Source organism: Meles meles, chromosome 17 (assembly GCF_922984935.1).
Source record: "Meles meles chromosome 17, mMelMel3.1 paternal haplotype, whole genome shotgun sequence".
Taxonomy (NCBI): Eukaryota; Metazoa; Chordata; class Mammalia; order Carnivora; family Mustelidae; genus Meles; species Meles meles.
In genome coordinates, this window is record NC_060082.1 from 40,865,983 (window position 1) to 40,890,856 (window position 24,874).

At 36.7% G+C, this 24,874-nt stretch overlaps 1 protein-coding gene across 2 annotated transcripts in view; it reads left to right on the plus strand.

The window, feature by feature from the left end:
* Positions 1-24,874, plus strand: part of KLHL20 (kelch like family member 20) — a 65,897-nt gene that overhangs the window by 17,309 nt on the left and 23,714 nt on the right. For both annotated transcript variants that reach the window (XM_045983322.1, XM_045983321.1), the window contains 4 exons: positions 1,262-1,835; positions 15,721-15,879; positions 16,636-16,730; positions 19,510-19,625. In XM_045983322.1, coding sequence (XP_045839278.1) covers positions 1,293-1,835; positions 15,721-15,879; positions 16,636-16,730; positions 19,510-19,625 — 913 coding nt within the window. In that variant the 5' untranslated portion in view covers positions 1,262-1,292. The remainder of the gene's footprint in view (positions 1-1,261; positions 1,836-15,720; positions 15,880-16,635; positions 16,731-19,509; positions 19,626-24,874) is intronic.

Consider the following 24,874-nt stretch of genomic DNA (forward strand, 5'->3'; position numbering starts at 1 on the left):
TATAATTGATAACTAAGTTTTCTTCAATACCACGAAGTTTGATTCTAAGCTTTCCTCTCATTCACAGATCAAAGAAGGTCTTGAATTATGTCTGGCCATCAGCAGTTATCTGTAGTATCCCAGCAACAAACTAGTTTTTGGGGTGCCTGGGTGGCTTGGTGGGTTAAGCCTCTGCCTTCGGCTCAGGTCATGATCTCAGGGTCCTGGGATCAAGCCCTGCATTGGGCTCTCTGCTCAGCGGAGAGCCTGCTTTCCACTCTGTCTCTGCCTGCCTCTCTGCCCACTTGTGTTCTCTCTCTCCGTCAAATAAATAAATAAAATCTTAGGGGCACCTGGGTGGCTCAGCAGGTTAAAGCCTCTGCTTTCGACTTGGGTCATGGTCCCAGGGTCCTGGGATTGAGCCCCACATGGGGCTCTCTGCTCAGCAGGGAGTCTGCTTCCCCCCTCTCTCTCTGCCTTCCTCTCTTGCCTACTTGTGATCTCTGTCTGTCAAATAAATAAATAAAATCTTAAAATAAAATAAAATCTTAAGAAAACAAAACTAGTTTTTTTAACCCGGACTTGTGATTTTTTTTTTTTTTTTTTAGTTTGTTTTTTGCTTAACACCTTTGTGATAACCTATACGAACTGTGAAAATTATCCATCTTAGAATAAAGGAAATATAGTACTATATGTAAAGTTACATATTTGGGGGTCTCTGGCCTCATTTTTCTAATCTTTTCATGCAGCATGAGCTATGTTTTTATAGCTTTTGTGCTAAACCTGAGAGATATCTAAAATATTAACTCTGATAATGAGAAATACACATTTCTGTGTTTTAGAAAAATAACAAATACCAATATTTTAGTTAAACTAGATTAAGGAATTAAAGTCCCATAGGTCTGTTTTGTGCAGAGAGAGAATAATTTACAAGTGTTTCTCATAAATTTTTATTAATATATTGCAGGTAGTTATAAAAGATATGGTCCAAGACAGTCTAGTCTGAATACTTCGGAGATGAAAAAAGAATTCTCCTTTATTTTATGGGAGTGCATAATGAAAGTGCTCTGATTTGGGATTATTAATGTTTGTTCTTCAGAAGACGTGAAGAACGTGTATGAGTTCTGGCATTCTTAGAAAGGAAGCTCTTTGGGAGCCTAGTTCTCCCTTTTGATTACCTGCAGGTTTCCCCTACCTCTTGAGTATGAATAGTTTATGGCAAGAGTGAGTTTCTAATAATATTGCCATCATCTTTCTTCCCTCCTTTCCCCCATTCCTGTAGGTGTACCAACATTCGACCAGGAGAGACTGGAATGGATGTAACAAGCCGCTGCACCCTTGGAGACCCCAATAAACTGCCAGAAGGGGTTCCCCAACCCGCCCGCATGCCCTATATCTCAGACAAGCACCCTCGACAAACCTTGGAAGTGATTAACCTTCTGAGAAAGCACCGGGAGCTCTGCGATGTGGTGCTAGTTGTGGGCGCTAAGAAGATATATGCCCATCGAGTCATTTTGTCAGCCTGTAGTCCCTACTTCCGAGCTATGTTTACTGGAGAATTGGCAGAGAGCCGTCAGACAGAAGTAGTGATTCGAGACATAGATGAGAGGGCAATGGAACTACTGATTGACTTTGCATATACCTCCCAGATAACTGTGGAAGAGGGCAATGTTCAGACCCTTCTGCCAGCTGCTTGCCTCCTTCAGCTGGCAGAAATACAGGAAGCTTGTTGTGAATTCTTAAAGAGACAATTAGATCCTTCTAATTGCCTGGGCATTCGGGCTTTTGCTGACACACATTCATGTCGTGAGTTGCTAAGGATAGCAGACAAGTTTACTCAACATAACTTTCAAGAGGTGAGTTGTACTTGGTGGTTTGAATGCATTCATAATGTATTGTTCAGGAGAACAATATGAGTTCATGTTCTGCTAACTAACATGTACCTGTTTGGATATTTACAGCTGATTCTAACTCATAATACCAAAGATATAAGTTGTTATGAATTCTAAGCCTGATTTTTATTTTAGAGACCAATTTTATGTTCTGTCAACAAAGTTAAAGTTTAGGGATTTGATTCTACCTAACCATATTAATAAACTAGTTTATAAGTCAGAATACAGTTTATTAATTCATTAGGAAATTGGTGTCTGATAGGATACCTGGTATCAGTCATTTGTATGAAACATTACCTTCCTGATTATGTGGATTTTTTGTCAGAATAAATAGTAAATCAGCAGTTACATGGAGAACTAACAATCAGAAAAATTAAGTTAGATGTAAATGAAAAGTATTTTTCATTAAATACATTATCTTTCATTCATTTATTTAATAAATACGTGAAAAGCTACTGTTTTCAGACACTGTGCTTGGGAGAAAAGGCTACACGTAGTACTGAACAAGATGCCTAGAGTGTCCGTTCTCGTGGAGGTTATAATCAGGCAGGGAGTATATCCACTGAATGCATAATTACATAAATAATTACAGTTAATAGGTGCTACAAAGAAGCCTGGAGATTTGACATATTACAGAGAGATTTAACTTTGGTTCTGTAACAGCTGATTGCAAAATTCTGAGACATGAAAGAGTATAACTAGGTTGAGAAACTGAAAGAAACCCAGTGAGAGCCGGAAAGCAAAAGAGAGGATGTTATTACATAATAATTTTACAGAAAGAATAGAGCCCCATCATACTGCAGTTAATAGACCATGTTAAGAATTTGAAATTTAGGGGCGCCTGGGTGGCTTAGTCACTAAGTGTCTGCCTTCGGCTCAGGTCGTGATCCCAAGGTCCTGGGGTCAAGCCCCATGTCAGGCTCCTTGCTCAGTGAGACACCTGCTTCTCCCTCTCCCGCTGCCCCTGCTTGTATTCTCTCTCTCTCTCTCTCTCTCTCTCTCTCTGTCAAATAAATAAATAAATAATCTTTTAAAAAAGAAGAAAAAGAAGAATTTGAAATTTAATCTTAAGAGTAATAGAAAACCACTGAAGAGCTTTAAGCAAAGACATGGTCCCTTTTGCACTCTTCTCACCAGGATAATTTCCAGTGGATCAAAGATTTAAAAATACAAATAGAACTATGAAAATACTAGAAGATGACATGGAACAATTCCTTTTTTGTTTTTTGTGGGGTTTTTTTGAGCAATTCCTTTTTAATCTTGAATTGAGAAAGGCCTTTCTAATTGACTAACACAGAAGGCATAGAAGAAAACATAGATTTGACTACATAAAAATAAAAAAATTGGGGGCTCCTGAGTGAGTCAGTGGGTTAATCCTTTGCCTTCGGCTCAGGTCATGATACCAGGGTCCTGGGATCAAGCCCCACATGGGGCTCTCTGCTCAGCAGGGAGTCTGCTTCCCCCTCTCTCTTTGCCTTCCTCTCTTGCCTACTTGTGATCTGTCTGTCAAGTAAATAAATAAAGTCTTTAAAAAAATTTTTTTGCATAGCAAAACAAAAAAGCAATAACAAGATTAAAGTCAAAGACAAAGTGAGGGAGTGAGTGGTGCCTGGATGGCTCAGTTAATAGAGCATGCAGCTCTTGATCTCAGTGTTGTGAGTTCAAGCCCCATGTTGGGTATACAGATTACTTAAAAATAAAATCTTTAAAAAAAAAAGACAAAATGGAGCAAAATACTTGCAGCTATCACAGACAATAATCTCTTTAATACAGCAAGAAATCTTACTGGTCAATTACCTAGCCAGTAATGTAACCAAAAAATGGGCAGTAAACACATTCAGATTGCCTTTAAACATACAAAAGTCTGCTACAGGTTGTTTATAATAGCTGAAACACAAAACTATACCAAAGTACTATTTTTCATTTCTCAGATTACAAAATTATAATGTATCAGATTACAGATATCTAGAAGTTTGATTCCACATCCTGTTGACGACCATGGAGACAAGGTAATGGAGCTACATTGCTAGTGTGAATATAAATCGAAACAGCCTCCTTGAAAGGAAATTTGCACACTTCTTTCACACTCTTTGACTCAGCAGTCCTATTTCTGGGAATTTGTGCTACAAATGTACTGGAGAAACGAGCAGTTTGAGGAGATGAGATCATGGGTTTTGTTTTAGATATATTTAATTTGCTATATTTACATGTCATATATATATATATATATATATTTATTTATTTATTTATTTAGTAGATATATTTAATTTTGTAAATAGAGATATTGAGCCAGACCACTGTTTATGAGTCTTTTATCTTAGAAGTTAGACTTAGATTAAAATTCATCAGCTCACAATGAAACTATGATGGCTTAATCCTTTTAAGGCAGGATTCAACCCAGAAACCATAAAAGAGTGGTATATTTGATTACATAACAATTTAAAACTTTTTGGTAACAAAAAAGCACTATAAACAAGGTCAAAAAATCAATACCACTGAGATCACTAAGAAGGAAGAGAAAAGAGAAAAGCCTTAACATTTTTCCAACATTGAAGGATGGTTAGTGAAAGAACAACTGGTTGAGGAAACGGAATAACGAGAGAAGAGGAAAACCAGGAGTGTGAGATCATGAAATGGCAACAGAAGGGATTTTTTTAATTTTTAAAGAATGAGGACATTACATATATATATATAATAATGCATAAGCCAGTAAGTTTCCAGAAATTAAGATTAGGACCATTGGCCTTAAGAAATATTAAAACATCACAAACGTTTTGGTACTAGAGAAGGTATTGATCAGTTGAGCTATAAAGAGTCCAGAAGTTGACATTTCAAGTCCATGGAAGAAAGTGGAATTGTTTAATAAATGTCATTAGGAAAATGGTGATTTGAGGGAAAAAATAAAGATGGAATTCCCAATGGATGAATAATTTAAACCTAAAAAATGAAATTCTAAAAGTTAGTTATTAGTTGGCTGGTAGTAAAAATGAACTTTCCAACCAGGATACAACCAAGAAGCCATAAAGAAAGATTGATAAATTTGATTGTCTAAAATTAAGGATTTTTGTTCTTTGTAACAACAATAACAACAATAAGAGCAGCATAAACTAAATTAAAAAATCAATGTCAAGTTCATACATGGAGCATACATGAGGGAAAAATATAGTAATTCCCATAAAACTCATACAAATTCAGTGAGAAAAACCATGAAAAATAGAAAAATAGGTAAAGAGTATGAATAAGTAATGTGTAAAAGGAGATATTCAAATGTAAGCAAACAGGGTCACCTGGGTGGCTCAAATGTAAGTAAACATATGAAAGTTTAGTCACCCTTACATGTAATTAAAGAAACATACATCAGAACAAGATACCTTGGGCCCCTGGGTCGCTCAGTCTGTTAAGTGTCTGCGTTTGGTTCAGGTCATGGTCCCCGGGGACTGGGATGGAGCCCCTCTTTGGGCTCCTGGCTCAGCGGGAAGCCTACTTCTCCCTTTCCCTCTGCCTGCTGCTCCCCTGCTTGTGCTCTCTCTCTGTGTCAAGTAAATAAATAAAATCTTTTAAAAAAACCCACAAAAGAATAAGATACCATTGTTAACCCATCAGGTTGGAAAACTTCAATTTTAGGGGTGCCTGGGTGGCTCAGTGGATTAAACCGCTGCCTTCGGCTCAGGTCATGATCTCAGGGTCCTGGGATCGAGCCCCGCATCGGGCTCTCTACTCCGCAGGGAGCCTGCTTCCTCCTCTCTCTCTGCCTGCCTCTCTGCCTACTTGTGATCTCTGTCTGTCAAATAAATAAACTCTTTAAAAAAAAAAAAAAAAAAGAAAAACTTCAATTTTATTTGAAAGAAGATAGAAATTTATAAGAAATTATAAGAAAAAGAAAAAAAACTTTCATATATCCCTTACCAAGAATCCCAGTTGTTAACATTTTGCCACATTCGTTACTGTTCTCTTGTTATGTCAAATATTTTTCTCTGAACAATTTGACAGTAGATTGCATGCATCATATTCCTGTACTCTTGAACATTTCAATGTATTTTCTAAGACCAAGGACATTTTTTTACATAGAATTCTCTTACAGCAGTTGATTTATCAAATTCAGGAAATTTGACATTGATTAAAAGCAATATTTAATGTATAGTTCCCATTCCAGTTTCACCAACTGACTCAGTATTGTTCTTTATAACAATTATTTTCCAGTCCAGATTCTAGAGCAGATGATTGCACCGCCTTTAGTTGTCATGGTTTTTGAGTTCTAGATAATCTGTAGTAGTTTCCTCCACATTTAAGAGCATAAGCAACTTGTCTGATGTTTCCTTATGGGCAGATTCAATATACATTTTGACAGGAGTACTCAAAAGTGTATTTTTTTTCCTTCTCAGTGCATCACAGAAGTACATAGTATCTATTTGTCCCATTACTGATTATGCAAACTTTGATCACTTGGTTAAGTGGAGTCCTAAAGTTTCCTATTAAGTTATTATTTATCCTTTTTAACTAGTAAGAACTTTTACAGAGAGATGCTTCAAATCCATGTCAGTGTCCTACTCCTTATCAAACTTCTACTCAAGTTCATTTCCATGCATTAATAATTTCTGCCAAATTAGTTATTACTATGATGGTTGTAAAATGGTGATTTAAAAAATTCCCACTTTTCTGTAAACATTCTGCTATAAGGAAGAATTTTCCTTGTTCTGAGTGATTGATTAACATTTTGGACTCAGACTATTATTCTAGTTGATGAATGATAGCCCTTCAGTACCATTTATTATTTTGGTGCTTTGTAGTCTGATTTATCCTTCCTGTGCTTACTTTTGCAAAATTAAGCAGACATATGCATGTTTTTTATTATTTCCATTTCTGTCCTACACAAAAGGTAGCATTGTATACATTCTCTTTTGCACTTTGCCTTCTATTTAATTTATTCTGAAATTCATTCCATATCAGTTCATAGAGATCTTCCTTGTTCTCTCTCCACAGCTGTTCTTCTCCTTGCGTGTACCACAGTTTGTTCAGTCAGTTTCCCGTGTTTGAGCATTTAGATGGTGTTCAGTGTTTTGCCGTTATAAATAAGTCTGCAATGAATAGCCTTGTGTGTGAATATTTCAGTGTTGTTGGAGGTTTATTTTCAGGATAAATTCCTAGAAATGGGACTGCAGGACCAAAGGTTAACTACATATGTAATTTTGTTAAATATCACCAAATTCTCCTCTATGGGGATGGAACCATTCTGACCATAATACATGAGGGTGACTGTTTCCTCATAGCCTCGCTAACAGAATATATTGTCAACCTTTTGGGTTTTTGCTAGTCTATAGATGAGAAATAGAATCTCGGTGTGGTTTTAATTTGCATTTCTCTTAACATAAGTAAAGTTGAATATCTTTCATATGTTTAGGGGGCCTTTTTAATATAATTTTTGTTATTGTTTATTATTATCTTTTGCCCATTTTCCTATTCAATATATTTTTGTTCTCAATGTTTTAAAGTTCTCTTTATATATTAACAGTGATAACCTTTTATCTGTGCTACATGTTACAAACTCTTTTTCCCACTTTGCATTTGCCTTTTAACTCTGCTTATGATATTTTTGGTCATGAAAAAGTTTTTTTTTTTTATATTGTCAAATATATAAATCTTCTACTTTATTGTATCTGGGTTTTCAGGTGGAATTTGAAGCCTTTCCCTTTCCTCAAGGTACAAAGGAGTTCACCCATATCTTTTCTAGTATTGAATATGGCCTCTCTGAGTTTATCTTGTATAGGATATGAAATACTACTATCTTTTTGTAAATACCCAACTAGTCCCAATATCATTTATTTAAAAGTCTCTTTTTGCCCCCAGTGATTTGAGATAACATTTTTATTATATATTGAATTTCTGTGTATGCTGGGCTCTAGATCTTCTAGTGTAGGCCAGACAGCACTACCACACTGTTTTCTACAATGTTTTAATTATTGAGGCTTTGTAGTATATATTAATACATAGTAGGGTTATTAATACCCCTCCCGTATAACTCTCTTTCTCAGTGTTTATTTTTCCAAATGAACTTAATATCACCATATCTAGGTCTAAGAAAAAACCTTGATATATTTATTGGGATCATATTAAATGAGAGACATCTTTCTATTTCTTCAGTTCTCTTCTTTTTTTTAATCAGAAATATTTTATACTTTTCTTCATTTAAATTTTGTGCATTTCATCTTGTTATTCCTAAGTGTATGTTTTTGTTCCTTTTGTAATTTTTCCCCTTAATGAAGCTTCTAACCAATTGCCATTAATGTATATGAAAGCTTACCTTACGGAATTTTTATTCTTTGAGTTACTTTTGCCATTGATTCTTTTTTTTGTTTTTAAGATTTAATTTATTCATTTGACAGACAGACAGAGATCAAAAGTAGGCAGAGAGGAAAGCAGAGAGAGAGGGGGAAGGAGGCTCCCTGCTGAGTAGAGAGCCAATCCTAGGGGCTCAGGGCTATCATGACCTGAGCCCAAGGCAGAGGCTTAATCCACTGAGCTGCCCAGGTACCCCTTGCCATTGATTCTTAGAGTTTTCTGAACATCCTGTCATATCATCTGCCTATCAGTAGTTCTATTTCCTCTCCAATTGTTAATAGCTTTAATTGTTGTTTTTTTTTCTCTCGTTGCTAGGTTAATACTTCTAGTAAAATGTTAAATAGTAATGGAAATATTAGACATACTTTGTTTCTGGCATTGTTAGGAATGATTTTGGTGTTTTCCCATTAAGTAATATGCTCTTTTTAAGACTGAAGTATGAATATCTTACCATATTAAGGAAGTATCCATGTACAACAATTCCTGTTTTCTTGGATGCTTTTTATTAGGAATGGTATTGAATTTTGTCAAGGGTTTTCTCAGTATTTATGGAGGTAATGATATGAATTTTCTCCTTAAACCCATTATTGTGAATTACATATATGAGGTCCTAAAATTAAAGCCTCTTTGCATTCTACATACACACATTTTGGTCATGGTTTACTGTTAATGTGATGTTGGAATCTATTCACTAATTTTATATAGTGTTTTTATGTTGATATTCAGAAGTGATGCTCATCTTTAATTTTCTTGTGCTGTCTTTATCAGGTTAAATATAAATGTTATACTTCATGAACATGAGTTAGAAGTTTTCCTGCATGTTTTATGCTTTGAAACAATTTATACAACATTGAGACTATGTCCTTTCTGTTTGGTAGAATTCCTTTGTGAAACTGTCTGGGCTTGGTGCTTTAATGTGAAGTAGTTTATTGATAATTTTCTCTATTCTATGAAATTTCCCCTTTCTACTAGGATCAATTTTGGTAGACTGTATTTCCCCAGAAAATTATCAATTTTATCTACATTTTTGAGTTTATTTGTGTAGAGGTGTACAAAGTAATTTTTAATTGTTAAATTTCTGCATCAATGGTTACTTGCTCCTTAGTTGTTTTTTTGTTTTGTTTTATTTTGTTTTGTTTTTGTTTTTGTTTTTTTGAGAGAACAATTGTGAGTGGAGGGCAGAGGAGGGGTGCATAGGCCAGGCAAAGGGAGGAGGAGAGAAAGAATCTTAAGCAGGCTCTATGACTGGTACAGAGCCTGACTCCACGTTCAATCTCACCACCCTGAGATCATGATCTGAGCTGAAACCAGATGCTCAATCAACTGAGCCCACCAAGGCGTCTCTTATTCCTTGATATTTTACATTTTGTATATATGTGCTTTCAATGTTTCTTTTCCTTGAAAAAGGTAGCTAGTGGTATGTCTGTTTTATTCATGTTTTTCCAAAGAATCAGTATTTCAACTTACTAATTAGATCTACAGTTGTTTTCCCTATTTCATTACATTCTGGCTTTACCTTTATTAGTTCCTTCCTTGTTTTCTTTTGACTTGCTGTGTCCTTTTTCTAGCTGTTTGAGTTGAGAATTTGGTTTTCATCCTTTTACATTAACTACTATAAGTGTTTAAAGCCATAGTTTTCCTTTGATCACGGTTTTAAATATATTTAATAGATTCTTATTTTTATCGCTCAGTTGTTGTTTTACAGTAACTCCCTTTATATTTCTCTCTACCAGGAACTATTAATAGCAAAATTTTAAATATTTAGGTGGAAAGAGTTTTTTTTAATTTCATGTTTAATTTCTAGTTTTAGTGCACTGTAGTGTTTGTAGTGTTTCTACTTCATGAAATTTACTGACTTTTTTAGTCACATAATATATGATCAGTTTTTCTGACTATTCCATATGTGCATGGAAAGGAAGTATATTTTCTTGTCTCTATTCTCATAGTATTTGATATATGCATAAAGTCTATCTTATTGATTATATTACTTAGCTCTTTTATATTATTTTGTCCACAGACCTATGTATTAAAGTCTTTTTTTTTTTAAAGATTTTATTTATTTATTTGACAGAGAGAAATCACAAGAGAGGCAGGCAGAGAGAGAGGAAGGGAAGCAGGCTCTCTGCTGAGCAGAGAGCCCGATGTGGGCCTCGATCCCAGGATCCTGGGATCATGACCTGAGCTGAAGGCAGTGGCTTAACCCACTGAGCCACCCAGACGCCCCTGTATTAAAGTCTTTTATTATTAGTGTGTTTCTGTTTCTCCTTGCCTCATCTGTAGTTATATAGGTGGTCACTATGTTGCTTAATGCATATATAATCATAATTATATATAATTTTGTATCTTAATTACGGATTGTGACTTTTAGCTTTATAAAGTATCCTCCTTTGTCAGAATTACTTCATTTGTTGCCTTAATTCTACTTTGATACCTGGCTTTCAATTCTCGTTTTCTTTTATTTCCACCTGCCTGATGTGTCTTTGCCCATTTGCTCTTCACTTGTAGCCTTTTTGCATCATGTTTCAGGTATTTTTCTTGAATTTGCATAGAATTAAGTTTTACTTTGTGAGCCAGTTTGAAAATCCTTTTCTTTTCTTTTTTTTTTTTTTTCAAAGATTTATTTATTTATTTATTTGACAGATAGAGATCACAAGTAGGCAGAGAGGCAGGCAGAAAGAGAGGGGAAGCAGGCTTCCTGCTGAGCAGAGAACCTGATGCAGGGCTCCATCATCCCAGGACCCTGAGATCATGACCTGAGCCATAGGCAGAGGCTTTAACCCACTGAGCCACCCAGGCATCCCTGAAAATCTTTTTCTTTAAATAGGCAGTTAAAGCCCATATCTGTCTATTTCTATTACTGATATGTTTGCACTCTACTCTATCATATTAATTTTTTATAAAAGGTATCTAATTTAGTTATATTTACTGTATTTCTTTTTCTATATGATATCGTCTCTGCTCTTCATTTTTATTTTATTTGTTTTGGTATATAGGAACATTTGTGCTTTTGTTCTAGTGATTACTTTTATAAGGTAGAAAAAGAAGAGCAAATTAAACCCAAAGTAGGTAGAAGGAAGAAGAGAATAAAGGTTAGAGCAAAAAACCAATGGTTCTTTGAAAAAAAATTGGATGAATCTCTAGTTACATCGATCAAGAATAAAAGGAGGATATGATCTCCCTGATATGAGGACGTGGAGATGGAACATGGGGGGTTAGGGGGATAGGAGAAGATCAAATGAAACAAGATGGGATTGAGAGGGAGATAAACCATAAGTGACTCTTAATCTCACAAAACAAACTGAGGGTTGCTGGGGGGAGGGTGGGGTTGGGAGAGGGGGAGGGGGGTTATGGACATTGGGGAGGGTATGTGCTATGCTGTGAAGTGTGTAAACCTAGCGATTCACAGACCTGTACCCCTGGGGATAAAAATACATTATATGTTTATAAAAAAATAAGAAATAAATAAAAAATTTAAAAAAAAGAATAAAAGGAGGAAGACACAATTTACCAATAGGAGGGTATCGCTACAAATCCCTCAGATTAAAAAGCATAATAAGGGAGTATTTAACAACCTTTTGCCAGTAAATTCAACAACTGATAGGAAATGGACAACTTCTTTGAAAAACACAGATTATAGAAACGGACTCAAGAAGAAACAAAACCAGAACAATCCTATATCTATGAAAGAAATTGAAACAGTAATTTAAAAACCTTCCCACAATGAAAATACCCATCCCAGATGGTGAATTCTATCAAACACTTAAGGAAGACATAATATTAATTTTATATAAAGTCTTTCAGAAAAAGGAAGAGGCTGCCAAATAAAGACAAAAATCACCCTGATGTCAAAACCACAGATGCTAAAAGAAAACTACAAATAGAGCTCTCTCATTAATTCAGATATGAAAAAATTTAATAAAATATTAGTAAATTGATTCCACTTAAATATAAAAAGTGGAATACACCATGACTAAATGGAGTTCATACCTCACTAAAGTTAATATTTAGTTTCTCATTTAAAGTAATCTAACTACTTCAACTTTTTAAAAATAGATTTGACTCTTAGTTTCATCCCACTATTTTCACATGTCAAAATCTACGCTCTAAAACTAAAGATTTGCCAGCACTGAGAATTTCCAAAATAATTTGCCAGAGTCATTGGACCCCATATTAAGAATTGCCGGCTTTTAGGATGATGGTAATATTTTGTATCTTGATTGAGATCATGGTTACATGAGTACACTGTTCAAAACTGATTGATCTGTACACTTAAAATAAATAAGGTTGATTTTTAAAATTTTCTGCCTTAACCATAGCTTGTGTTTTGGATCTAAAGTAGTAGCAAATATCTGAAGAATATCCTTAATAGTACAGAAAGTTTTAGAATCCCTTCCAGTTCTAACCAGGCCTCTCAAGTGAACCTGATATATACCATAATGAAATCCCCTTGTTCATGGACTAAAATGCACTAGTTTGTTCACTAGTTCTGTGCAGACAGAAAAATTGTCACCCTTTGGGGCTTAACACATGTAACTCATTTAAATTATTCTCTAACTTAAATCTATATTTAATTTCCTTCTATTTCATTAGACCTAGCTTAATTCATACAGTGTTATTTTTGCCCATAAACATGAATTTAAAAATTGTCTTTCAACATTAAGTTCACCATTCACTTTTGTTAGAACAACTCTAGATGACTTTGCTTATTCACTCTTGTTGCTTTGAGCTTTATTCACTCTTCAAATTGCATCTGTATTCATCTGAAGAAACTAAAAGTAAGCTCATTACCAAAATAGTGTGGGACTTAAAATTCAGATCTCCTGTAAACTTTTACTTAAAACAGATACTTTAAAGAATTATTTTCTTGGGGCGCCTGGGTGGCTCCGTTGATTAAATGGCGGCCTTCAGCTCACGTTATGATCTCAGGCTCCCTGCTTAGTAGGAAGTCTCTTCTCCCACTGTCCCTCCCTACTACTTGTGCCTGTGCATCTCTCCCTTCTCTCTCTCTCAAAAAATAAAATCTTAAAAAAAAAAAAGGAATTATTTTCTTAAACTGGTTGTTTGGTCAAGGATAGACTTCAGCGCTAGATTTGCTTTAATCGTGAGCATTAGTATCTTTTTCCTCTTGGTGGAAAAAGGAGAAGTGGCAATTTAACCAGACTTTGTTTATCAAAAGTATTATTTTTACTCTTTGCTAAGTGCCAAACAAATATTTTCTCACACAGATGTTCATGTTTTCTTGCCATTTAGTGTTTCCAGTAGGTGACTAGTGAATGTAATACTGATTTATTCATAAACTTTAAATTTGGTGATCATTGGTTTATAATCACTAAGTTGGGAAAAAGGATTTATACTTCGAACAAGATCCAAAAGAATGCTAAGGCGCTTCACAGAGATATATGATACCACCTTTGTGTTTAAGAGGTCAGAGTGAAAATATTCATAAGGGGAAAGTGAGATACAGCCATGGCTACAGTCTTCATGCTGTGAAGGCCAGCACACCTAATTTGGGGCCAGGCCCCGAATTTTGCTCTTGGTTTTATAACCCCATCATGGGGTTATCAGATAAAAAACAGGGTGCCCAGCTTAAGTATAAATTTCAGATGAACAACAAGTAATTTTTTAGTGTAAGTATGTCCTTTGTTTGATTTACTAATTCTGACAATCCTGCCACAGAGAGTACAATGCAGTCGTTCTGACTACTGAGTCACCTGCGTGAGCAACCTCAGCTAAAATATGGAGGTAGCCTATTTAATTTCCTGACCTCCAGAAGGTTTCTCACTCAGACGATTTGAAACTTTGTGCCTATGAAAATCATACAGTTCATTAGTATTTTCTACTTTAAGTACAGCTGATCTTACGACTCTCATGGTTTTGGAATTTGCATTTTTTTCTGACATACTTGGGAAAAAACATTCTTAATCAAATATCCAAATTGCTATGGCTTATCTCCTATCCTGCTAAATATTCTGACTTTTTGATCCTAAAAAAAGCCCTCTTAAGAGAGTACATCTTCTGGGGTGCCTGTGTGGCTCAGTGGGTTAAGCCTCTGCCTTTGGCCCAGGTCATGATCTCAGGGTGCTGGGATCGAGCCCCGAATCAGGCTCTCTGCTCAGCGGGGAGCCTGTTTCCCCTCCTCTCTGCCTGCTGCTCTGTCTACTTGTGATCTCTCTCCCTCTATCAAATAAATAAATAAAATCTTAAAAAAAGAGAGAGAGAGAGTACATCTTCTGCATTGGAGGTTACACAGTAGGAATTAGAACTCTTAATGGTATCCTTCCCGCACTAATAAATAATAGACTTGACAGGTAGCACAGTCTTCTGAATGGGAGAACCAACCACATGGAGTGTAGCAGTCCTGTTTCCCCCCTCCTCCACCTTGCACCTGCCCCCTTTTACTCTACATACTGATGACAAGATTTACAAGATCTTGGGATTTGTGGCTGGACTGCACAACATGGTAATATCCTTGTTGCCATTTGATCCCCATGGTTGCTCCTCAGAGTGGTTTGATACTCACAGGTTTTCATGGGTCTAACACTCTCCTCAGTATATTCATTCTTGCTTACAGAATTGCTGATACCCACATTCTTTTTTCTTTTTTTAAACTGGCCCCTTTGTGTTTCTGCACCAGACATTGCTCTTTCAGCCACTAATCTTCCTCTAAAAGCTTCCTCTGATTTTTTTGTATGCCTCATATTTGGAGTTATAATTTATTGTAGTTAGTTTAGTTTATTTTGAATGTAAACTTATATTTTGATACTTCATTATAGAAAAACAGATTTCCTTTTTCTTAAGTAGCTTGAATCACAAGTTATTATTTTTCCTCAATTTTAATTATGTCCTTGGTTCACTCCTTTGTTCCCCCACCCCTTTTTTTAATAAACTTTTTTTTTTAAGATTTTATTTATTTTAGAGCAAAAGAAAGTACGCGGAGGGGAGGGGCAGAGGGAGAGGGAGAGAGAAACTTAGGCAGACTCTGTGCTGAGCATGGAACCCAACGCAGGTCTCAATCTCACGACCCTGAGATCACACCATCCACAAACCCCTAAACTTTATTTTTTAGAGCAGTTTTAAGTTCATGGTAAAATGGAACAGAAAGTTCAGAGTTCCCATTTACCCCAATTACACACACACTGTTATCCCTGTTATCAATATCCTGCACCAGAGAGGTACATGTGTTACAACTGATGAACCTGCATTCACATGTTATCATCACCCAAAGTCCATAATTTAAATTAGAGTTCACTGTTGCTGTTACACGTTCTATGGGTTTTGACAAATGTGTCCATCATTGTAGTAATATAGAGGGTAGTTTCATTGTCCTAAAAGCCCTCCGTGCTCTGCCTATCTTCGTTCCCTTTTTAAAATTTTTTTCTTCTCTCGTACTCTTTTGAACTGAAGCTCCATTATGAAATAGAACTTTGTCCCATAACCCTGAAGAACAATATCGAAACAGTACCTTAAATGTAGTCACAGGATTTTTTCTTTATTCTTACCTAACTTTGAACAGGTGATGGAAAGTGAAGAGTTCATGTTGCTTCCAGCCAATCAGCTCATTGATATAATATCTAGTGATGAACTAAATGTTCGCAGTGAAGAACAGGTGTTCAACGCAGTGATGGCCTGGGTCAAATATAGTATTCAAGAAAGACGTCCTCAGTTACCCCAGGTATGATGGAAATGTTTCTCTACCTAACTGTCTTTTTTGTAGTGGATGAAATAGTATATATTTGACTTACAAAAAAGAAACAGTTGTCACTGTCCCTTATGTTAGACTGTAACAGAGATCATCTGTCTCCCAATAAATCATTAGATAGTGTTTAGAAACATTTTAAGTGTTTATCACTATGTACTTTTGCTCTTTGTCTTCCTCTCTATTTTGCCTCAGCTCTAGGTTAGGGTATAGTACAAGTCAGAACCCGAATGGTACTAGAAGAACAAAAGAAAGCAAGGATGGCAGTTATTTTGCTTCCCATCCCAATGTGGCTTGGAAATCCTATCACGTTTTGAAGAGTACAGGGATGATATGGGCCATAAGTGGTCACTAGATGAAATGTTTAAAGTTCTTGTTATTATGACTATATTTTTAGCAATTTAATAGGATATTCTTCCAGATTATTATAGTCCAGTTATATAAGGTAATTATAAAAGAGTTTATAACATATTGCTGAAAGCTCAAAATAGCATTTTAAATTGATATTAGTATGCTTTCAATTTTCTGATTATTCTGATTACTGAAATGGTAGAATAAATTTAGGTTTAGTATTTGTGCCTTCCCTCCCTCTTTTTTATTTATTAATTAAATCAAATTAATTCAGTTAGATCCCAAAACAATTGAAAACCCAGTATGGGAACATGGGTTATGTTCTCTTAAATACCCTGCAAGTGGGAGCTCGTGCCTTTAACAGTATTTATTACCTCTTAGGTGCTGCAGCACGTTCGTCTGCCTTTGCTTAGTCCCAAGTTCCTGGTGGGCACCGTAGGCTCTGATCCCCTCATCAAAAGTGATGAAGAATGCAGGTATGAGCGGCTTTGGGTGGGAAAAATCAGCAATGAGTGTTCCCGTTTTCTCCTAATTTCCTTATTTGTGTTGCTTCCTAAATATTTGTATTTCTTAGTGCTGACGCCAGGGCAGTATTTAACAGGTTTTTCTTCTGGGTTAGGGTCAAGGGGAGGAGATGGAAGAAGAGAGAACTGAGCTTCCAGGATTCCATTCCATTAGTTTTTATGTATGATGCTAATTGCTGTAGAAGTGGCAATAAAGAGGTAGATTTCTAAGGTTTTAATGCAAGCTTGAATTTGAAGAGGCAATTCTCTGCTAATTTTTGTTTTTCTTGAGATAAATAATGCTGTTGACTCCTGCCAGAAAGTGTCAGGAGCACTTTATCATTCTATCACATATGCCTGCCTGGGAAATAGGACCAGCTTTGCTTTCTGGGGGTGTGGGCAGAGTCAAAGGACTACTCCTCAAGCAGCTGTGGAAGGGGTTACACTAGAGGTTGGTGGAATAGTTTCATAATGTATTTTGATGCAAAAAAACTCTGAACACTTTTATAATACAAACAAGATACCTCTTTTATTGGGCTATTTCTATAAAATAGACACGATTTAAAAATTACTTTTCCCAGTATGATAGGTTTTAAGATTTAGATTCCAGTCAGACTATACGGTGTTTTTAACCATTCCCCCCGCCAGCATGTTCTATATATAAAAATGAAAGAGCAAGTCAACACTCAGAACTCCTTAAACTCTATTGACCTTTGGGTCTCCCTTAGTGACTGAAGAAACTTGTTCTAGTATTAGGAATCCCTAGAACAGAAGTAGAACATGCAGAATCATTTGCCTTTCTTCTGTAATCTGAAGCCTGTCCCTTTAACAAGGTATGTCAGAGGGGATTTAGATATTTGTCTCTTAAATTTAAAAAGCAGACAGATGACAATTAATTCCCTCAAATATTTACAATAGCAGAAGGAAAACCGCATGAATTATGGATTCAAAATCTGAAGAAACAATGCAAAGTGCCCCTCCCCCATAAAACATAAATCAGATTGTACTGATTCTGATGCACAAAGTAAAGGTACTTCCAAAGTCACTTTTAAAAGAAGCCCTTTCCTGAAATCAGAGTGGGAGACAAACCATGAGAGACTGTGGACTCTGAGAAACAAGCTCAAGGTGTTGGAGGGGAGAGGTGGAGGGATGGGTGAGCCTGGTGGTGGGTATTAAGGAGGGCACGTATTGCATGGAGCACTGGGTGTGGTGCATAAACAATGAATGCTGGAACATTGAAAAGAAATAAAATAAAATGGGGGGGGGGGGGGTTCCTAAAAAAAAAGAAGCCCTTTCCTGATATCCTGACCTCATGACATTTATTAGTTGTGAGATCTTAAGTAAGTTACTTTAACCTCTTTCTGCTATAGTTTCTTCATCTGTAAAGTAGGATGACTAGTACCTATTCCATCGGGCTGCAGTAGGGATTGGCAAGTTAATACATATTAAGCCCCTAAAACAGGGACTGACACAGCTGTAAGTGTTTTTGTTGCTACTCTTAATTTTGGGTTGGCTTGGTAAGTATTAGCTCTATAGTACTCCTTCTAGGAATCACTGAGCACTCAATTAAAAACCAGCTATTAGGGGTGCCTGGGTGGCCCGGTGGGTTAAAGCCTCTGCTTTCGGCTCAGGTCATAATCCCAGGGTCCTGGGATTGAGCCCCACATGGGGCTCTCTGCTCCGTGGAGCACCTGCTTCCCTTCCTCTCTCTCTGCCTTCCTCTCTGCCTACTTGTGATCTCTGTCTGTCAAATAAATAAATAAAATAAAATAAAGAAAAAAAAAACAGCCATTAGGAGACCACAGTCTTTGTTCTTAAGGCTGAGGAAGCTTGAAAAAGTTCTTGGTCATCAGGTTGGGATTTGGGGGGCGGGGGTTGTTGGTTTTTTGGAGGAGTCTTATCAAAACCATATATTAGAAGTGCATTATTGGGTCATGCTTGGGACTGGTCCTGCAGGAATGAATTACTCTTTGTAATATAAAAAGCTAGAGAAATGAAAATATATTTTAGGAAACACTTCCAAAGTTGAGAAAGAATAGAATAACAGATTGAATTTGCACTGATTAGGCACTGAATAACTCGGAGGACTCAAGTGAGCGGAGTATATACATGAATGGTTTGTATTAGGATATTGTGTTCAACAAGTATAATTACTAGAATCTTCTCAGAATGTACCTTAATAGACAGGAAAAAAAAATTGTTCATCCTCAGTAGACTTGTTGAGAGCAAACCATTTCATATGGTAGCGGGTAACAACTTAATATTAAATGACAGTATAGTTTTTCTTTTTAGCAATCCCGTTTTGACATAGTTTTATTAATTAATGTAACAAATATCTAGTGCCAGAGCTGATGTACTGCTTTGCCAGTATTCTGCAGGATCTGGTAAAATTCATTAGAAAGCAATAACTATGCAGGCTAGTAATTGAGTTGTAAGTTTTAGTTTCCCATAAGTTGTTCTTGGCCCCAAGCATATTAAGTTTTAGGCTAAATTTTATACTAGGATAAGAAGTCATGATGGAAATACCAATCAATTTACAACTCATAGTGTGACTGGCATCATTTCTCTTGTATTTGTGACTTTTTTTTTTTTTTTTTTTGTATTTGTGACTTTTTAAATATTGGCTGGCATTCATGATTTGGTTTGATTTATGTTTGTTCCCCTTGCTAACTTACATATTCCTAAACCATATTGGGATTTGACTAACAATGTTATTTAGACATTTGGAATAAAGGCAAAATTTCCTTCACAGAGACTTGGTAGATGAAGCTAAAAACTATCTCCTGTTGCCTCAAGAACGACCACTAATGCAAGGACCAAGGACAAGACCACGGAAACCTATTCGATGTGGAGAAGTACTCTTTGCAGGTTTGGGACTTACTATACTGTGACTAAACTGAATATTTTCCCACACATTAAACTGTCACTTGATCTATCCTTTGGACAACTGTGATATTCACTGTCATAAGAAACACATAAAAAGTTACCTTGTAGCTTGACTGTTAACTCATGATCCAACACTGGTATTCTCTGAGAGTGCTCTATTTTATATAAGTCTAAAAATGTCATGCAAAGGATGTTTTGTTAAAATGAGTCATATGCATTAATTTTATACCAGTGTGCAAGACATCTCATAATTATCCAGAACTGTCAAAAAACATTACATTAAACAGTTACATGCTTTCCTAGCTCTATTGAGCTAGACTGAGTCCAAGACAACCTGCTCTATCATTTTGCTCCTACCCTCTATTCCTTTTTTTTTTTTTTTTTTAAAGATTTTTTTTTATTTATTTATTTGACAGAGAGAGAGATCACAAGTAGGCAGAGAGGCAGGCAGAGAGAGAGGAGGAAGCAGGCTCCCCGCGGAGCGAGAACCCGATGCGGGGCTCGATCCCAGGACCCCGAGACCATGACCTGAGCCGAAGGCAGCGGCTTAATCCACTGAGCCACCCAGGCGCCCCCTACCCTCTATTCCTAAAGCTCTGAGAATTTTCAGCCTCAGATGTTTCCCTTCCATCCATGTAAATTCAGCTACCTTGCTCGCTTGAACAGTCAGACTACTTCTTACTAGTTCTGTCTTAGTCCATTTGGGCTACTCTAACAGAAACCCAGGAACTGGGTGGTTATAAACATCAATTTATTTCTCACAGTTCTGGAGGCTGGGAGGTCCAAGATAAGTCACCAGCAGATTCTGTGTCTCATGAGGGCCCACCTGCTTCTTCATGGAAGGTTGTTTGGCTGTGTTCTTTCTCAGTGGTAGGGGCAAGGGAACTTTTTGAGGTCTCCTTTATAAGAACACTAATCCCATTCATGAAAGCTCTGCCCTCATGACCTAAGCACCTCACAAAGGCCCAAATACCATCACACTGGGGACTAGATTTCAGCATACAAATTTTGATGGGGCACACAAACATTTAGTCTGTAGCAAGTTCTTTGAATATTTTTTCTAATTCTGATTCATGGAGCTAGCCAGGACTTAAGCTAGTATTTTTATTTCAATTCCCAACTTTCTCTAATTCCATGGCTTTTTAGATGCAGGCATGCTTGGATTCTTTTGCCCCATTTTATTTTTTATCTATCTATCTATCTATCTATCTATCTATCTATCTATCATCTATTTATTTTTAATGTGAAGTGTTCTATTCCTTTTCATCAGGGAATTTTGTGCAATCTCTGGGGCATAGTATCCTTTTCCATCAGCCTAACCACTCTGTATCTTTTTCTTTCCAGTTTAATTTTCTGTTGGCATGTGGAAATATCTTTTCCCCTATATTTTTAGAAGAAGAGGCACATTGGTAGCTAAGCCAGTTAAGTGTCTGACTTTTGGTTTCAGCTCAGGTTATGATCTCAGGGTCTTGAGATCGAGCTCCAGGTCAGGCCTGCAGTCATCATGGAGTCTGCTTGAGATTCTCTTTCCTTGCTCTCTTCCTCTCCCTTTGCCCCTCCCCCTGCTCTCTCTCTCTCAAATAAATAAATAGTCTTTTTAAAAAGGAAGAAAAATGTGATAATTTCTGTTTTGAGTTCTCTCTTTTTAAATTTTTTCATCTAAATTTCTTCTTGTAGAGGATATTGTAGTATTTCTTTTTTTATTTATTTGAAAGGGAGAGAGAGTGCACATGTGAGAACAGGGGAAAGGACAGAAGGAGAGGGAGAGAGAATCCGAAGTAGACTCTGAGCCCAGAGCCCGACAAGGGGCTTGAGCCTGTGACCCATGAGTCCATGACCTCAGCTGATATCACAAGGTGGACACCTAACCAACTGAGCCACCCAAGTGCCACCCCCCCTTTTTAAAGATTTATTTATTTATTTGAGGGGCACCTGGGGGACTCAGTCAGTTAAGTGTCTGCCTTCTGCTCAGGTCATGATCCCAGGATCCTAGAATCGAGCCCCACATCAGGCTCTGCTCAGTAGGGAGCCTGCTTCTTCTTCTCCCTCTGCCTGTCCCTCTGTCTATTTGTGCTCTCTCTATCGGTCAAATAATTTTATTTATTTATTTGAGAGAGAGTAGTATTTCTTCAAGAAGAAAATTGATGCCAAGTTTTCTTTTTCTCCTTAATCCTCATCAGCCTTTTTTTTCTCTTTTGAAGGAATTTCTTCATTCTTGTTTTAAATTTCAAACTTAAGTATTTTTTTTTCAAACTTAAGTATTAATTCACTATGCACTGAATTCTCCCATACTCCTAGTTGTCTAAATGTTTCTGGTGTTATTAATAGATTTATCATTTGTATTAGCATTCTTACTTGTTCCTGTGTCTCTCGTTCCTATGTGTGCAACAGGTACATATTCACCTGTTTACGTGGGTTTATACAGACACTTGCATGCTCACACCTATGTCTTGCATCCTTGCCCCCACATGCAGTCTTAGAGTTTCTCTTTCCCAATTTTTATTTTTTTTTTATTTTTTTATTTGACAGACAGAAATCACAAGTAGGCAGAGAGGCAGGCAGAGAGAGAGAGGAGGAAGCAGGCTCCCTGCTGAGCAGAGAGCCTGATGCGGGGCTCGATCCCAGGACCCTGAGATCATGACCTGAGCCAAAGGCAGAGGCTTCAACCCACTGAGCCACCAAGGTGCCCCTCCGAACTTTGATATTTTATTTAAAAATTTTTTTTCAATAGGCTCCACACTGAGCATAGGGCTTGAATTCACAAGCCTGAGATCAAGAGTTGCATGCTCTACCCAACTGAGCCAGTCAGGCACCCCCTCTCTTTTCTTTCTTTCTTTTTTTTTTTTTTTAAAGATTTTATTTATTTATTTGACACAGAGAGAGAGATCACAAGCAGGCAGAGAGGCAGGCAGAGAGGGAGGGGGAAGCAGGTTCCCTGCTGAGCAGAGAGCCTGATGCAGGGCTGGATCCCAGAACCCTGAGATCATGACCCGAGCTGAGGGCAGAGGCTTTAACCCACTGAGCCACCCAGGTGCCCCTAAATAGAAATTTAAACTTGACTTCACTTAAGTTATTCAGTAGCTGTCATCTTTATCCTGCTGGTTTCTATCATATTTTTCCAATGTGACCTGATTATTAATTGCCAGGTGGCATGTTTCCAGTGTGTAACCATCTTCATGAAAATCTCACTTGCCTCTTTGATTAAATCATGGTATTGGGTGACTAGCTTGCTCAGTTAGTAAAGCATGTGACTCTTGATCTCAGGGTCAGGAGTTCAAGATCCACTTTGGGTATAGAAAAGAAAGAAAGTACCCTTTGAGCAGCTGGCTGGCTCAGTTAGTGAGTGGGTGACTCTTGGTCTCAGGGTTGTGGTTTTAAGCCCCATGTTGAGTGTAGGGATTACTTAAAAATAAAATCTTTTAAAAAAAAAGATCATGTTATTAATAAAACCGTATTTTGTCTTCTTTAGAAGCCAGCTAAATTGGATCAATTTTATGATCTCAAATTCCTCCTAGTAATCACATAATTTCACATTGCTGATTGAATATCTGATTCCTTGACAATATTGTTAATTATTTGAAGGCAAAGACCATTTCTAATTTAGCTTTGTAGTTTCCGGATTGCGTAGCAATCTTGTCAGATTAGGCACTCAGTAAAGATTAAGTGCTTGCTGTTGATCCTGAGGAATACTGTGAAAAATGAGCATCAACCCACCATGACTGATGGAAAAAGAAAATTGGAACGTACATGCCAGTATCCTTAATGGATTACTAATATCACTTTGCATATGAAAGATAACCTATTTTAAAATGACACCTTTGGGGCACCTGGTTGTCTAAGTTTGTTAAGCATCTGACTTCAGCTCAGGTTGTGATCTCAGGTTCCTGGGATTGGGCCCCGCATCAGGCTCCACACTCAGCAGGGAGTCTGCTCTCCCTCTGCCTCTGCCCCTCCCCCAACTAGAGCACACACTCTCTCTCTAAAATGAATGGATCAAATCTTTTAAAATAAATAAATAACACCTTTATTTTTCTGATAATATATTTGCAGTGTAAAATTTTGATTAACAGGGTGCCTGGGTGGTTCAGCCGGTTGGGTACCTGACTTTTCATTTTGGCTGAGCTCATGAGCTCATGGTCATGAGATCAAACCTGGTGTGGGGCTTCACTAGGGGGCAGAGCTTGCTTGGGATTCCCTCTCCCCATCTCTGTCCCCCTTTCTGTCTGCCCCTCCCCCCACACATGCCCATGCACACACATGCTCACACTCTCTCTCTCAAATAAATAAATAAGAAATATTAATTAATAGAAAAATATAAAGAAGAAAAGTTAAATTATCTGCTACCTTTTTTTACACTATGAAGCTTTACATTTTCATTTGTAGAGAAAAGACATTAGGTCTTTTCCTTTACATTGCTTTGGTTTTTCCAGCTTTATCTATTTTCCAGATCTGAATATCATTCTTGAGTGATAATGTTCACTGACGTTATTTTACATCTTTACCTGTCTCTACTTTAGTAAAGCTTAATATTCAGTTTCTTTTGTTTTTTATTGCAATTTTGTTTTCATTATCTTTAGAATGCCAAATTACCAATTCTCGCTTAACTTTAGAAAATTTAGCCTTACTTTCTTCATTACTCTGTGGAAATAAACTCTGGAAACCTAAGATATAATCTTAGTAATTTTTTACTCAGGAGCATTTTACTTCTCTTACTATCTTCTGGCCTGTCCTCTTGTTTTCCATTAGACTTCTTGATACTTATCATTTTGTGTTCCTATTTTGTTTAGGGTTTTTTGTTTTTTTTTTAAGTTTTCATGGTTCAGTGATCCTCATTCCAAATACTTTCTAAAAGTTGCCTTCTTTAAGGTAATGCTTTTTAACCAAATCTGTCTTTGAAGTAATTCTTTTTATTGTCAACATCTCACCCATATAAAACTACATGTTTCTTTATTTTTCAGCAATATTTTTTCTTAGGTACATTGCTTAACTCACATTGAGATTTCTCATGGCAAGGACATACATACACTTTATTTTGCTAAGTACAGCTTGTACTTAGCTTATAATAACTAGTTCTGTCCCAGCTATATCATCACTTACTGCCTCTAAAATCATAATGCAGGTGAAGTTGCCCTGAGACAGTGGAATTGATCCTTTCCTTTTCTTGTTTCCTCAGGTCACAGGAAATATTTAAATTTTCTTTCCTAAAGGCCTATTTTTTCATTAGTATCAAA